General features: G+C 37.1%; 1 protein-coding gene across 1 annotated transcript in view; it reads left to right on the top strand.

Moving 5' to 3' along the window:
- LOC136250734 (adhesion G-protein coupled receptor V1-like) overlaps window positions 1-13681 on the top strand; it is a 55609-nt gene that overhangs the window by 5064 nt on the left and 36864 nt on the right. The window contains exons 4-9 of the mRNA XM_066043311.1: window positions 3476-3613; window positions 3675-3881; window positions 11637-11774; window positions 11836-12042; window positions 12105-12242; window positions 12303-12509. Of these exons, the coding sequence (XP_065899383.1) occupies window positions 3476-3613; window positions 3675-3881; window positions 11637-11774; window positions 11836-12042; window positions 12105-12242; window positions 12303-12509 (1035 nt within the window). The remainder of the gene's footprint in view (window positions 1-3475; window positions 3614-3674; window positions 3882-11636; window positions 11775-11835; window positions 12043-12104; window positions 12243-12302; window positions 12510-13681) is intronic.

Raw genomic sequence — 13681 nt, 5'->3', positions numbered from 1 at the left:
CATATTCGTCCCTGTGCAGCTATATTCCTGTGACTGTTCTATTATGGTGACTGCTGTATTAGAGTACCTCGACCTCGAGTCAGCTTTTCACTACCATGGTGTGTGTCACTATTTCATTATACTAACATACAGATAGGCCAATAATAACAGGGTGTGTCATCATGATAGATTGCTAAGAGGTATGGTCACATTATTGATTAACCAGATTGTGTTTATTAATTAATAGGTGTGGCATTGAACTCGTCGTGAAGTTACAGGTATCTACCGAGCATAAGCGCTTCAATAAGTTTGCAGCATCTATTATGCTGCTCAAGGAAAGTTTTGATAGGAAAAATTAATGCCCCTCAATATGGTTTCATTGCATGGAGAAGGAAGAAGACTAGCCTGATTGAAGATAGAAGGAAAGACGAGGCATAGAGGGCACACACTCGTCAGAACCCCGAAAGGCACATCCCACTGGTCAGTTTGTTATTATGGTGTAAAATGGTGGCCGTGTGCTGCTTTGTTTGTCCTCAAGCCTTGCGACTGTGGTCAGGCAGGCAGGCAGGCAGGCAGGCAGGCAGGCAGGCAGGCAGGCAGGCAGGCAGGCAGGCAGGCAGGCAGGCAGGCAGGCAGGCAGGCAGGCAGGCAGGCAGGCAGGCAGGCAGGCAGGCAGGCAGGCAGGCAGGCAGGCAGGCAGGCAGGCAGGCTGACAATGAGACTAAATCCGAGTTTTAGTGATTTTTCTAGAATTCTACATCCAGCTGCCTATTATTGTATTCTTGTTTTTAATGCTATATTTGATGTAATATGAGCTAATATTATTCTGTAAAGGTTTTCACGGTGTGAGATGTCTCTAGGATGATTTTTGAAGGTGGCATTTTAGGTGGTGCACGTCATTTTTGGCCTACTTAAACAGTACTACCATACTGTTTGATACAGTTTACTTACAGTGCGATCCATTCCACAGCTGGTTTCTTCATGATTTGTCCCATTTCTGCTGTTGCGCATGTGTATCTGCACTTGTGTCCACCATGCCATGTCTGGGATAAAGCAGCTGACTGTAGACTTTACCTGTCTCCATCGATATATAACACTTTCTTTGTTATCAGCTACTAGTTTTTAATTCGAAGAATGATTTAATTATCCTATTATAAAAGGTTACACTTTACGCTATTACGTAACAAACACGCACTAGTGTAGGAAGGATCTGGTTATCCCAGAACAGGATCTCTATGAGCATGTCCATTTCAGTATATGCGCATCTTGTGATGAAACACGTTTACTAAATTATAGTGAGGCTAATTTTATTCTATGAGTGAGTTATGATGCCATGCCACCATATGGTGGCAGTGGCCGTTAATGGGTTAATATCACATCTTTTCATAGTAGTCTATTTTAGAAAGGCCACACCCTTTTTCACAGCTGGGCTGCTTTGGATTAGATATCATTTCTTTTTGTACTTTCTAAAAAAAAAATTTATTAAGGCTTTACAGCACAAGTGTTGAAGGTCTGTAGGACACCTGGTCCTACAGCCTGTTTAGAGATGTTACATAAAGTGTGTTTGAAAAGGTGGAGAGAGGAGAAAAAATATCCATGACTGGACCTGGGCAGCATCGAACCAGCAGCCATCCAATTAATGTTCAAATGCTTACAGGAGTCTGCCAGGCAGTCAGGATGTTTTCTCCTTGTCAGTTACAAGTATATATATCCATAGGAACTCTAAAGAGTGACTTATTATCTCAAAGTACCCCTTGTGGAATCAAATGGACATTAGACACCTGGTCCTACAACCTGTATAGAGTTGTTACATAAAGCTTGTATAGCTATGCTGGTTTTTGTCTATCTTTTTTTCCTACAGGTAAACAGAAGAACTAGATATTAAAAGACTTTTGTATTATATATTGAGTTACAATAATTATATTATTAACTAGTTGCTGAACGTTGCATGTATAAAGGGTAGTGCAAAAACTGGATATTTGACTATTCGGACAGCATGACATTATTTGATTCATTAACATGTTATTCAAATATTCTTTAGCACTGTATAAGCTGTGATCAGATGAATGAAACCAACTAGAAGTTTGAGACTGTGAACACTGTGGTATATTTATACTGAAAAATTTCATTTTAGAAGAGATAGAAATTGCTCTCAGGCTTTACCTTACTGCCCAACAAAGATTTCAGTGTTTATTCATGCTTAAAAAATAATGAAATATTTTGTATTTCGTTCACAACTATTTGAATAGTAAAAATTGCTATTTATTTCAGCACTAATAAGAGACCTCAAAATGTGCTTGGTACATGTATGTGTGGTTGGTTTTCATGTTATAACTCATTCAAATTTCCATTAAAATACTAAACACTAGTTTCTTGATAGTTACTGTACATGACACGTACAAGAAAATTCAACTATTTTACAAAAGGCACCTGTTGAGCTGAAGTAACATTTAGCAGTGCAAGCCTGTAGCCTAAGTCACAATTGTCTGAAGGCATTAGTACATTAGTCTGTCAGCAGAAAATTCCTAAAAATTATTCACAGCAAATTATTGGAAATGTTTTAGGTTGCACTTACAGCACTGTTTTTGGGCTTGGTTATACCTATACCTCCTCAATACTGCCGATACTGCCTGTATGTAGTCTGTATTAGAAATATATCAGCCTTATATCAGCTCTTGTTCATCTTTGTGTGACACTCTATTAAATTTTAGTGCTGAAACGAATAGCAATTTTTACTATTCGAATAGTTGCGAACAAAACGACCGAATATTCGATTATTCTTTAAGCTTATACTTCTATTGAATAAGTACTGTAACCTTTCATTAGGGAGTAAGGTAAAGCCTAAGAGCTATTTCTATCTTTTCTAAAATAGAATTTTTACAGCATAAAAACATCACTTCATTGACAATCTTAAGTTTCAAGGCTGGCTTTTCCATCTGAATACAGTGTACAAAGTGCTAACGATTATTCGAATAGTGTGTTAACAAATCGAATAGTGTCTTGCCGACCGAATAGTCAAATAACTGAATAATTGTTTCAGCACTACACTCTATGTATGCTGCCATCTTGAAAAGTAATTAAATGACGTCATATCGATTGGTATTGGGCATTTATACATGTAGCTTTTCCGATACTGCCACATTAGGGCCTCGATGCATCACTAATCATTAGTTACATCATTCTTACATGCTGAGGAGATAAACACAATGGGACACTACTCTATCATCTTGTATGAAGGTAGCAAAGCCGTTTTGATTGGAAGGTCATCAAGTCAAAGGGAAATCTTGGCACAGTTAACCAGAGCAGCTTCATGTTACAAGCAAATGTAGAAAGGCTGTTGTGCTATGCCTGTACTACCATTTTTTGTCATACCTTTGTTTTCATAGCTTCACATAATGCTGTAATGATGTTAATAATTATCAACCACCACTGATTTCACAACTATTTAATCATGTTTATTAGGGCAAGCATTATACTGTAATTGCATTCATTGTAGCACCAACTATCAACTTCATCCAGTTAGTATACAATGTTGATGAAGATGATGGACCAGCACAACCTGTACTAGTTCTCAGTAACCCATCATCAACTGATATTATTATCAGTGTGTTTAGTACTAATGGATCAGCTACTGGTAAGGATACATTATTACCTTCAATTTTAACGCATTGAAGATTCCTGTTTATAATTTACAGGAGGAGGTGTTGACTACAGTTCTGGACCATACAATGTGACAATACCTGCTGGACAGATCAGTGTTCCATTTGATGTTCCAATAAATGATGATAACATGTTTGAGAAAAATGAAGAATTTCTCCTCACAATTGACCAATCCTCATCACTCAATGGTGTGATTATTGGTAGTCCAAATGTAACAGTTTTGAATATATCAGATAATGATGGTAAGTCAGTAACTGATGTTATGCATGATGTTCACAGCATGCAAGGCACCACTATAGTTAACGAAATGTATTCATTCCCTACCTAAAGAGAAAATTAATAATTAAATATTATTCCACATAGATTCAATAACACACTGGTCTTTGCAAGTGTTTTATATTTTAGCTATTGTGTTGTTTGACGAAATATTTAAGTCTCAAGGCTGCTTTTCATTAGGAAAGGGAAATAGGGAAATGCCCTTTTTGGACTTCTATTATAGTGGTTATCTACAGTGGTTAATGCAGAAATGTAATACTGACCCTATGCAGGTTTCATTTCTCATGTGCAGGCTGATTTTTTACCATCTAATGATTCGTTCATGTGCATGGAAGAGACAGACATACGTATAAACACGTGTCACAAATGCAGTCCTCCTCCACAAATATAAGTACATTATAATGTTTTAGGCATGTATGTACTCTTAAGAAGAAGAAAAAAACCAATTATGCATCCTGTGCTAGTTAAAAGTTGCACCTACTATGCCATCTTTTACTCAATGTAACTACTAGCCTATTATGCAACAAATTTTGTCTGCAAAATTAATGCATCTCTTGATGTGAAAATAATGATTCTGAGATAAACAAACAACTGCATCATACACAAATAAATAACAGCTTCTAGACTTTCTATGTTTAATCTACTTGGTAGTAATGCTTATGATATATGAATGATTGACTTCTTTATTAGAGAATCTTGATCTCTATAATTTTTAATGTGCTCACACTATAAGCAAGGCCGGAGCCCACGGTCCGGTCGGTCCGGCATTGGCCGGACCACTTTTTAGCCACTTGAATTTGCAAAAAGATCGAGATACTCTAATAGAGCAGTCATCGCATTATACTCTAATAGAACAGTCATGGTGATAGTTAGAGCATTCGGTATACAATATCAATACTCTTATTACACTGGTTGATCTAAGCCATTATATCCATTTTAATTGTTTTCAAATTACTTTCTAATGAACCATCTGCATAGAATTGCACAATAGGCTAATTGATAATGCATGTTATGTATCAACAATTACAATCAAAATTGCTTCTGTATCTCAAAAGAACTAAACTCGCTTTGTATCATGAAAGTAAAATTAGCTACTAGCTATATATTAAATTGAATTAATTGGTATACAGTAGCACAAAATTACCTGGATATATTCTTGGTGTAAAAAACAGAAAGAGACCGTGTATGTAAAATAGCTTCCAGATGCCATTTCAGAACATGTATTTTCAAAAATTTTCCCAGGGAGCATGTCCCCAGACTTCCTTAGTTTAGCATGTTAATACATGCTGTAGCTAGCACACACAAAATACATTACAGTAGATAATGTGATTTAAATTTCAAATCAATAAAATGTAGTGTGCATGACTATGACCTCCATTGTAGTCCATGAATGGCCTGACCACTCAAAATCTCTGGGCTCCGGCCCTGATAAGTACTGTATAAAGATATGATAATTCTCAATTCCTTTATTCCTTCTGGATCATTATTTCTAAAATTATTTAGGAATAATTCCTGGATCCCTGCTCATAGTCTCTTCTGCAAAGAACACCATTTTTGTACTATGGCTGCCAGTACACATTGAATTGCTTCAGCCATTCCCATATAAAGCCAAATTTTGATAAGCGAATTGTAATAGCCAAAATGTTTCTTCTTTACAATTGCAAAAAGTATTATTCAATTGAATTAATGAAGTTTCGTATGTGTACAAGCTGATACACTTTTACAGCATTGTAGATGTTTATTTGCGTTATTAATCTTTTGGCACAACTACAGGGAAAGTTGCTCATGGAAATAACTTGAAAATTATAAGTTTGTCCATTGTAACAGTTTCTTTTGGTGGATTGAAAGAAGTTGGAGTAATGGCTACAGCAAAAGATGAAACATGTATAAAATAACTGGGTTGATATACTTTTATGGAACAGTGTGCACACAGTAAAACATGAACAAGAAAATGTCAAAAGAAAAATGACCCAATGTTTGAACCAGGGAACACCACACCTTACACTCAACCATTGCCATCTTTTCACTTTACTTAATTTCTACCATAAAATGTTCTAAACATCTAGAATTTATAATTGTAGATTTACGAAATTGTTAAGTTTTTCTATAAAGTAGATCTAACTATAGATTTATAACAAGTTGATGTGGTGCTACTTCTAAAAACCAGGCGCCCAATACTGTACTATCCCATTCGAACTAAATCAGCCATGTATATAATTTAGCTTATATTCATGTTATAGGTATTATTAATACAGCTAGATAATTAGAATTTGTAAATTCTGTAATTCAGCATATTTTGTAATTCATGAATTATTTTGTAATTTGTCAATTACGTTGCTGTGCATTGCTAAGGAAGCATAACTATACCAACCCACTTTAAGCTGCAAATTGTACACAGGAGTATCTTCTCAATTGTTTTATAGTGTGTCTATCATGTTTTCTCATACAAATTGTATGGAGACAAATTGTATGGAGAAAGCCTCGAGGCTGCCCTTCATTCTCGTTTGCATAAGTACGGGTAACGTCCCCCTTTTAACCCGAAGGATACCGATTATGCTACCTCTGGTAGTCTAAGAGGCCTCAGTGTTATTTTAAAGTTGTTAAACATCTATAAACCCAGAAGGGAAGACCGTTCAAGAAGTATATGAAGACTCGCCATACCCGTATTTCAGACCGCCAAGAAGATACTACCTCAGAGCAAAGTTTATTTGTGTGGAAGTTTAATTCAGACTTAATTTAGCTTTCAATTCTTACATGCTGGCTGCTTTTTATGATATTATTTTAAGCATTTTCGCTCGCGTGGGTGCATATGGTCAAGCAAACATAGGTAGGTAAGTACACATACACACACGTTTTTATGAAAACAATTTCAGTAAACCAGGTAAGTGCTTGGCTGTGGGCACACGCCTGGTTAAAAAATATATGTGCTGTATTAGAATTCCTCAAAAATGTGTACTCTGTTTAGAGCATTACAAAAATATTGTATTAACAAGTACTCTATTCAAATGCAATACAATAATTATTATACTTCTGTATTAAATGTCTTCATGTGACCATCATTGTACACTGTACATGCCAAAATGCCAACATACAAGTATAGCTGGTATTGGGATAAAATGAAGTATAATCCATCATCCATGCAAAAATAAGCTGTAAAAAGGGTGTGGCCTTAAAGTCATCTACATTAGATTTTTAAATTTGTGAAATCAAAGGTAGCAACCAATATACATATGGTTCTTGGCTGCCGCCTTTGTTTTCACAACTTTTGGCCCAGATGTATATATATAAGACTGAGCTTGCTGGATGTTAGGGACCTGTCGATTGTGCTTGCACAATTATGAGCATAACAGGTGCCTAAAAGCATTGAGCAATAATAGGCAGAATATTTGTACAATACTGTAAATTCTTGCTTCTGAAATACATATCACAGAAAAATTGATATGCCCTAATAGAACAGTCAGTAACTCTAATAGAACATTCAGGTAGCTGACTGTTCTATTAGAGTATGTTGATCTATTCTGTGACATACATTTTGACAAGCAAGAATTTATAGTCTGTGCTACAGTGATTTGTTATTTACTCATAAAGTGCAAATTTATTAGCAAAACATAATAGGTAAAAGTTTTTGAACAGTGCTCATAAAAATAAAAAGCAAAATTGGCGGGTTCCTACTGGATGTTTTTGCATAGAAATACAGTATTTGCTAGATCAAGTATCGTGTGTCGTGCGGCCCAAGAAGCCGGCGCGCCACACCGTGAGTATATTGACAGGAAGAAAGAAAACGTCATTTTCACACATTTGTATCTCGGTGATACCTCATCCGATTGGAACCAAATTTCCTGCAGAGTTGCCCGCCAGCTAGGGGAGTCTACATTCCAAATTTGAAGGAAATCACTCAAGCCATTTCAGAGATACGAGTGGCCAAAGTTTCGTTTTTTTTCTTCGTTTTTTTTTTTCTTCTTCTTCGTCTTTTTGCACACTTGCAAAAATTGCTATAAAACGCAAACGCGCACTCCGATCGCCTTGAAATTTGGCACACAGAAGGGGAGTACAATGGCGAATCTTAGCATCAAATTTGGTGCAAATCCGGAGAATGATTCAGGAGTTATGACCGATTATTCGCGTAAAACAAGATCGATTTGTTGTCACGCCTACAGGGTAAACCGCTTCATGGAATGAGTTGAAAATTGCTATGTAGATGGAGTAACCATCGTAGGAGTGCCTTTTGGTGGTTTGAAAGGAATCGAGATAAAGATCACGGAGATATGACACAAAACCCAACCTGTGTCACAATTACGCGATCGATTTTTAGGAATAAATAAGTATTAGTTTTCACGCCTACTAGGCAAACCGCTTAGAGCAATGAGCTGAAAATCGGTGTATAGCTGGAATAATCTTCATTGAAAGCCCTTGCAGTAGTATAGAAGAATTGGATTACAAACCACTGAGTTATGATTCGAAAGCCAACTCCGTGTAGCAAATGCGAGATCGAGATACTCTAATAGAACAGTCACCCTAATAGAGCATTCAGCTAATTTATTTACTCCATTATAGAATTCTATTACCATATTCTGTAGGGAGTTCAGCTGCAAACAGTTAATCTTATAGACAGTTCAGCAAGAAGCAAGTCACCGTATAGAGAGTTCAGCTACAAATATATCGCTGTAGTGATTCATAACATTGCAAGTCACACTGAAGAGAGTTCAGCTATAAACAAGTCATGCACCCTGTAGAGAGTTCGGCTACACTCTCTAGAGAATTCAGCTACAAACAAGTCACTGTGGAGAGAGTTCAGCTACAAAGAAACTATCCTGTAAAGATTTCATCTCTACAAACAAGTTACCCTATAGAGATCACCTGCAAACAAGTAACCCTGAAGAGAGTTCAGCTACAGACAAGTCACTTTATAGTTTATACAGTGTTCAGCTACAAGTAAGTCACTCTGCAGTAGAGAATTCAGCTACAAATAAGTCACTCTGTAGAGAATTCAGCTGCCACCAAGTCACTCTGTAAAGAATTTTGCTACAAACAAGTCACCGTGTAGAGAGTTCAGCAACCAAAATACTACTCTGTAAAGAGTTCAGCTATACAAACAAGTTACTCTGTAGAGAGATCAGCTAGAAACAAGAGAGAGTTCAGCTAGAAGAAGTCACCCTGTAGAGAACTCAGCTGCAAAGAAACCCTGTAGAGAGATCAACTACAAACAAATCACCCTGCAGAGCATTCAGCTATAAACAAATCACCCTGTAGAAAGTTCAGGTACAAACAAATCACCCTATATACAGTTCAGCTACAAAAAAATCACTCTGTAGAGAGTTCAGCTACAAAGAAATTATGCTACAGTGAGATCAGTTTGAAACAAGAGATTTCAGCTACAAACAAATTAAACTGTAGAGAGTTCAACTATGAACAGATCATCCTGTAGACAGTTCAGCTAGATACAAGTCACCCTATAGAGAGATCAACTAGAGGAAGTCACCTTGTAGAGAGATCAGCTAGAAAAAGTTGCCTTGTAGAAAGTTCAGTAACAAAGAAACCATCCTGTAGAGAGTTCAGCTACAAACAAATCACCCTGTAGAGAGTTCAGCTGCAAACAAATCACCCTGTAGAGAGTTCAGTTACAAACAAATAAACCTGTAGAGAGATCAGCTCGAGGAAGTCACCTTGTAGAGGGATCAGCTAGAAACAAGTCATCTTGTAGAGAGTTCAGGTACAAAGAAACCACCATGTAGACAGTTCAGCTGCAAACATATCGCCAGTAGAGAGTTCACACAGCTAGAAACAAATCACCCTGTACAGAGATCAGCTAGAAGAGGTCACCTTGTAGAGAGTTCAGCTACAAAGAAACCATCGTGTAGAGAGTTCAGCTGCAAACAAATCACCCTGTAGAGCATTCAGCTACAAAAAGATCACCCTGTAGAGAGATCAGCAAGAAGAGGTTACCTTGTAGAGAATCCAGCTACAAAGAAACCATCATGTAGAGAGTTCAGCTGCAAACAAATCACCTTGTAGAGAGTTCAGCTACAAAGAAACCATCATGTAGAGAGTTCAGCTACAAAGAAACCACCATGTAGAGAGATTAGCTGCAAAAAAATCACCTATAGAGAGTTCAGCTAGAAACAAATCACCCTGTAGAGAGATCAGATAGAAGAAGTCACCTTGTAGAGAGTTCAGCTACAAAGAAACCATCGTGTAGAGAGTTCAGCTACAACGAAACCACCATGTAGAGAGTTCAGCTAGAAACAAATCACCCTGTAGAAAGATCAGCTAGAAGAGGTCACCTTGTAGAGAGTTCAGCTACAAAGAAACCATCATGTAGAGATTTCAGCTGAAAACAAATCACCCTGTAGAGAGTTCAGGTACAAAAAGATCACCCTGTAGAGAGTTCAGCTAGAAGAAGTCACCTTGTAGAGAGTTCAGCTACAAAGAAACCATCATGTAGACTCTGAGAGTTAAGCTGCAAACAAATCACTCTGTAGAGAGTTCAGCTAGAAGAAGTCACCTTGTAGAGAGTTCAGCTACAAAGAAACCATCGTGTGGAGAGTTCAGCTACAACGAAACCACCATGTAGAGAGTTTATCTGCAAACAAATAACCTGTAGAGAGTTCAGCTAGAAACAAATCACTCTGTAGAGAGATCAGCTAGAAGAGGTCACCTTGTAGAGAGTTCAGCTACAAAGAAACCGCCATGTAGAGAGTTCAGCCTCAAACAAATCACCATGTAGAGAATTCAACTACAAACAGATTGCCCTGTAGAGGGATCAGCTAGAAGAAGTTATGTTGTAGAGAGTTCAGCTACAAAGAAACCGCCATGTAGAGAGATCAGCCTCAAACAAATCACCATGTAGAGAATTCAACTACAAACAAATCGCCCTTTAGAAGGATCAGCTAGAAGAGGTCACCTTGTAGAGAGTTCAGCTACAAAGAAACCATCATGTAGAGAGTTCAGCTACAAAGAAATTACCTTGTAGAGAGTTCAGCTAGAAGAAGTCACCTTGTAGAGAGTTCAGCTACAAAGAAACCACCATGTAGAGAGTTTAGCTGCAAGCAAATCACCTGTAGAGAGTTTATCTAGAAACAAATCACCCTGTAGAGAGATCAGCTAGAAGAGGTCACCTTATAGATAGTTCAGCTACATTTCAAGTCACCCAGTAGAGAGATCAGCTGCAAAATAATATCCTGTGGGGAATAATGGGCATGTAATAAATATATGTATATAATTTGTATAATTACTAATAAAATCAAAAATAATTGAAGTATTAAAAATCTTCTTTAAGTTCTTTTCTTCTTCCTGTGGTAAAGAAAAAACACATGGGTTAAAAAAAACCCAAAGCCAGCCATTGGCCGGCTTTGCAGTATACAAATACAAAAAGAAGTGATATCTAATCAAAAACAGCCAAGCTGTAAAAAAAGGTGCGGCCCCCATAAAGGCCATGGTGAAAAAAGATGTGAAATCCAAGGTGGCGGCCAAGAAATGGCTGTGATGGTAGGTAAATGGTAAAAATTTTAATAACGACAATTCAGATGAATTTTGTGCCGCTTGGTCTTAGCACCAAATTCACCTGAATTGTCGTTATTAAAATTTTTACCATTAACCTACCATCACAGCCATTTCTTGGCCGCCACCTTGGATTTCACATCTTTTTTCACCATGGCCTTTATGGGGGCCGCATCTTTTTTTACAGCTTGGCTGTTTTTGATTAGATATTAATATCATTATAGTACCCACTGTGAAATTCACCCAGTCAACATACAATGTTAATGAAGATGATGGACCAGCACAACCTGTACTGGTTCTCAGTAACCCATCATCAACTGATATTACTATCAGTGTGTTTAGTACTGATGGATCAGCTACTGGTAAGGATACATTATTACCTTCAACTTTAACCCATTGAAGATTCCTGTTTATAATTTACAGGAGGAGGTGTTGACTACAGTTCTGGACCATTCAAAGTGACAATATCTGCTGGACAGATCAGTGTTCCATTTGATGTTCCAATAAATGGTGATAATGTGTTTGAGGAAAATGAAAAATTTCTCCTCACAATTGATCAATCCTCATCACTCAATGGTGTGAATATTGGTAGTCCAAATGTAGCAGTTGTGAATATATCAGATAATGATGGTGAGTGATCATAAAAATATGGAGTACATATATGCATATGTATATTGTTATTTGTAATTTAGCACCAACTCTGAAATTTAACCAGCCAACATACAATGTTAATGAAGATGATGGACCAGCACAACCTGTACTAGTTCTCAGTAACCCATCATCAACTGATATTACTATCAGTGTGTTTAGTAATGATGGATCAGCTACTGGTAAGGATACATTATTACCTTCAACCTTAACCCATTGAAGATTCCTGTTTATAATGACAGGAGGAGGTGTTGACTACAGTTCTGGACCATTCAAAGTGACAATATCTGCTGGACAGATCAGTGTTCCATTTGATGTTCCAATAAATGATGATAATGTGTTTGAGGAAAATGAAGAATTTCTCCTCACAATTGATCAATCTTCATCACTCAATGATGTGATTATTGGTATTCCAAATGTAACAGTTGTGAATATATCAGATAATGATGGTGAGTCAGTAGTGTTAGCCCATTCTGTGTTTTCATCAATCATTGTGTACCAGTTTCCCTTGTATAATTGTGCTACACTATTAATTGTCACTGCATACAGAGACGAAATCAGTGAAGAAAAATCAATCATGTACCATCGTTTTGACGTGATGTAAACAAATGCCCATAACTTATGTATCCTGTAGTCTACTGCAACAAAACAAAGATTTGTGAACTCCTCTTGAGTAGGTGAATAATATGATATCCTGGTTGTTATCATTGGACCCTTTCTTTACAAAGAGCAAAGTGTTTAATAATTTTACAAAAATTTTTTTTCAATTACGCAAATATTTTACCCATTGCAATCAATGGCTTATACTGAAAATTTAGGCTTGTGCCATTATGTCGGGTTTTCACAGATCCGGTCACATTTAGATTATTCTAAAGCACACAAAAAGAAAAGAAAGAACATATAAGTTTTTTTGTTGTGGCACAGCTAGCTGCAGTGTAACTTGTATTAGTCCACTTGTACTCCACATCTGTAGGTATGGGAAAGGCAAATATACCATGCATCACTTATTAACATCATGCCCATTTGGTCAGTGAGAAGTGGAGTTCCTCATATTCTGTGGTTATGCTGTATTTTGGGGTTCTCCTTGCTGCACTCTTCAATAATGAGTATCAGGGGATCGCCTGTTTTAAATGTAAGCTTCCCTGTATGTCTCCAGCCATTGACCTTGCTGTTGCTGAGGGGTACCTGTCTCATTTGGAACTACTGTATATTATACTAATTTTATATTGTGCTTGCTTTTTTTCTTGTAACTGTTCCATCATACATGAAGAGTATATCTGGAGTCAGCCAAGGGGTGTGCAGGTAGTTAGACCAATAAGGAGTGAGTTGATCTTGTTTATTGTTAAGTAAACAGCTAGTAAGATTGTTAAGAGGTAGGGTCAGTACTCTTTCGCTATTATCTTTATTTGAGGGGCATGGTCGCTCTACAATAATTCATGTACAGACTGATTTTCAAGGTTTTTAGTAAAGGGGATTACACTGTAGGCATGATAACAAACCACTTTTGTGATTTCCAAACTTGGGCATAACTCCCTTGTTCCTAACTTTGGTACAGATATCACTTCGTTTTTGTTATTGATTGCAAGCCTCAAAGCTGGCCATGGCTACCTTTCATGCTTCC

This window comes from Dysidea avara, chromosome 1 (assembly GCF_963678975.1).
Source record: "Dysidea avara chromosome 1, odDysAvar1.4, whole genome shotgun sequence".
In the NCBI taxonomy this organism is placed as follows: domain Eukaryota; kingdom Metazoa; phylum Porifera; class Demospongiae; order Dictyoceratida; family Dysideidae; genus Dysidea; species Dysidea avara.
The sequence above is the reverse complement of the archived record's forward strand: the minus strand, read 5'-3'. Positions and strand labels throughout refer to the sequence as shown.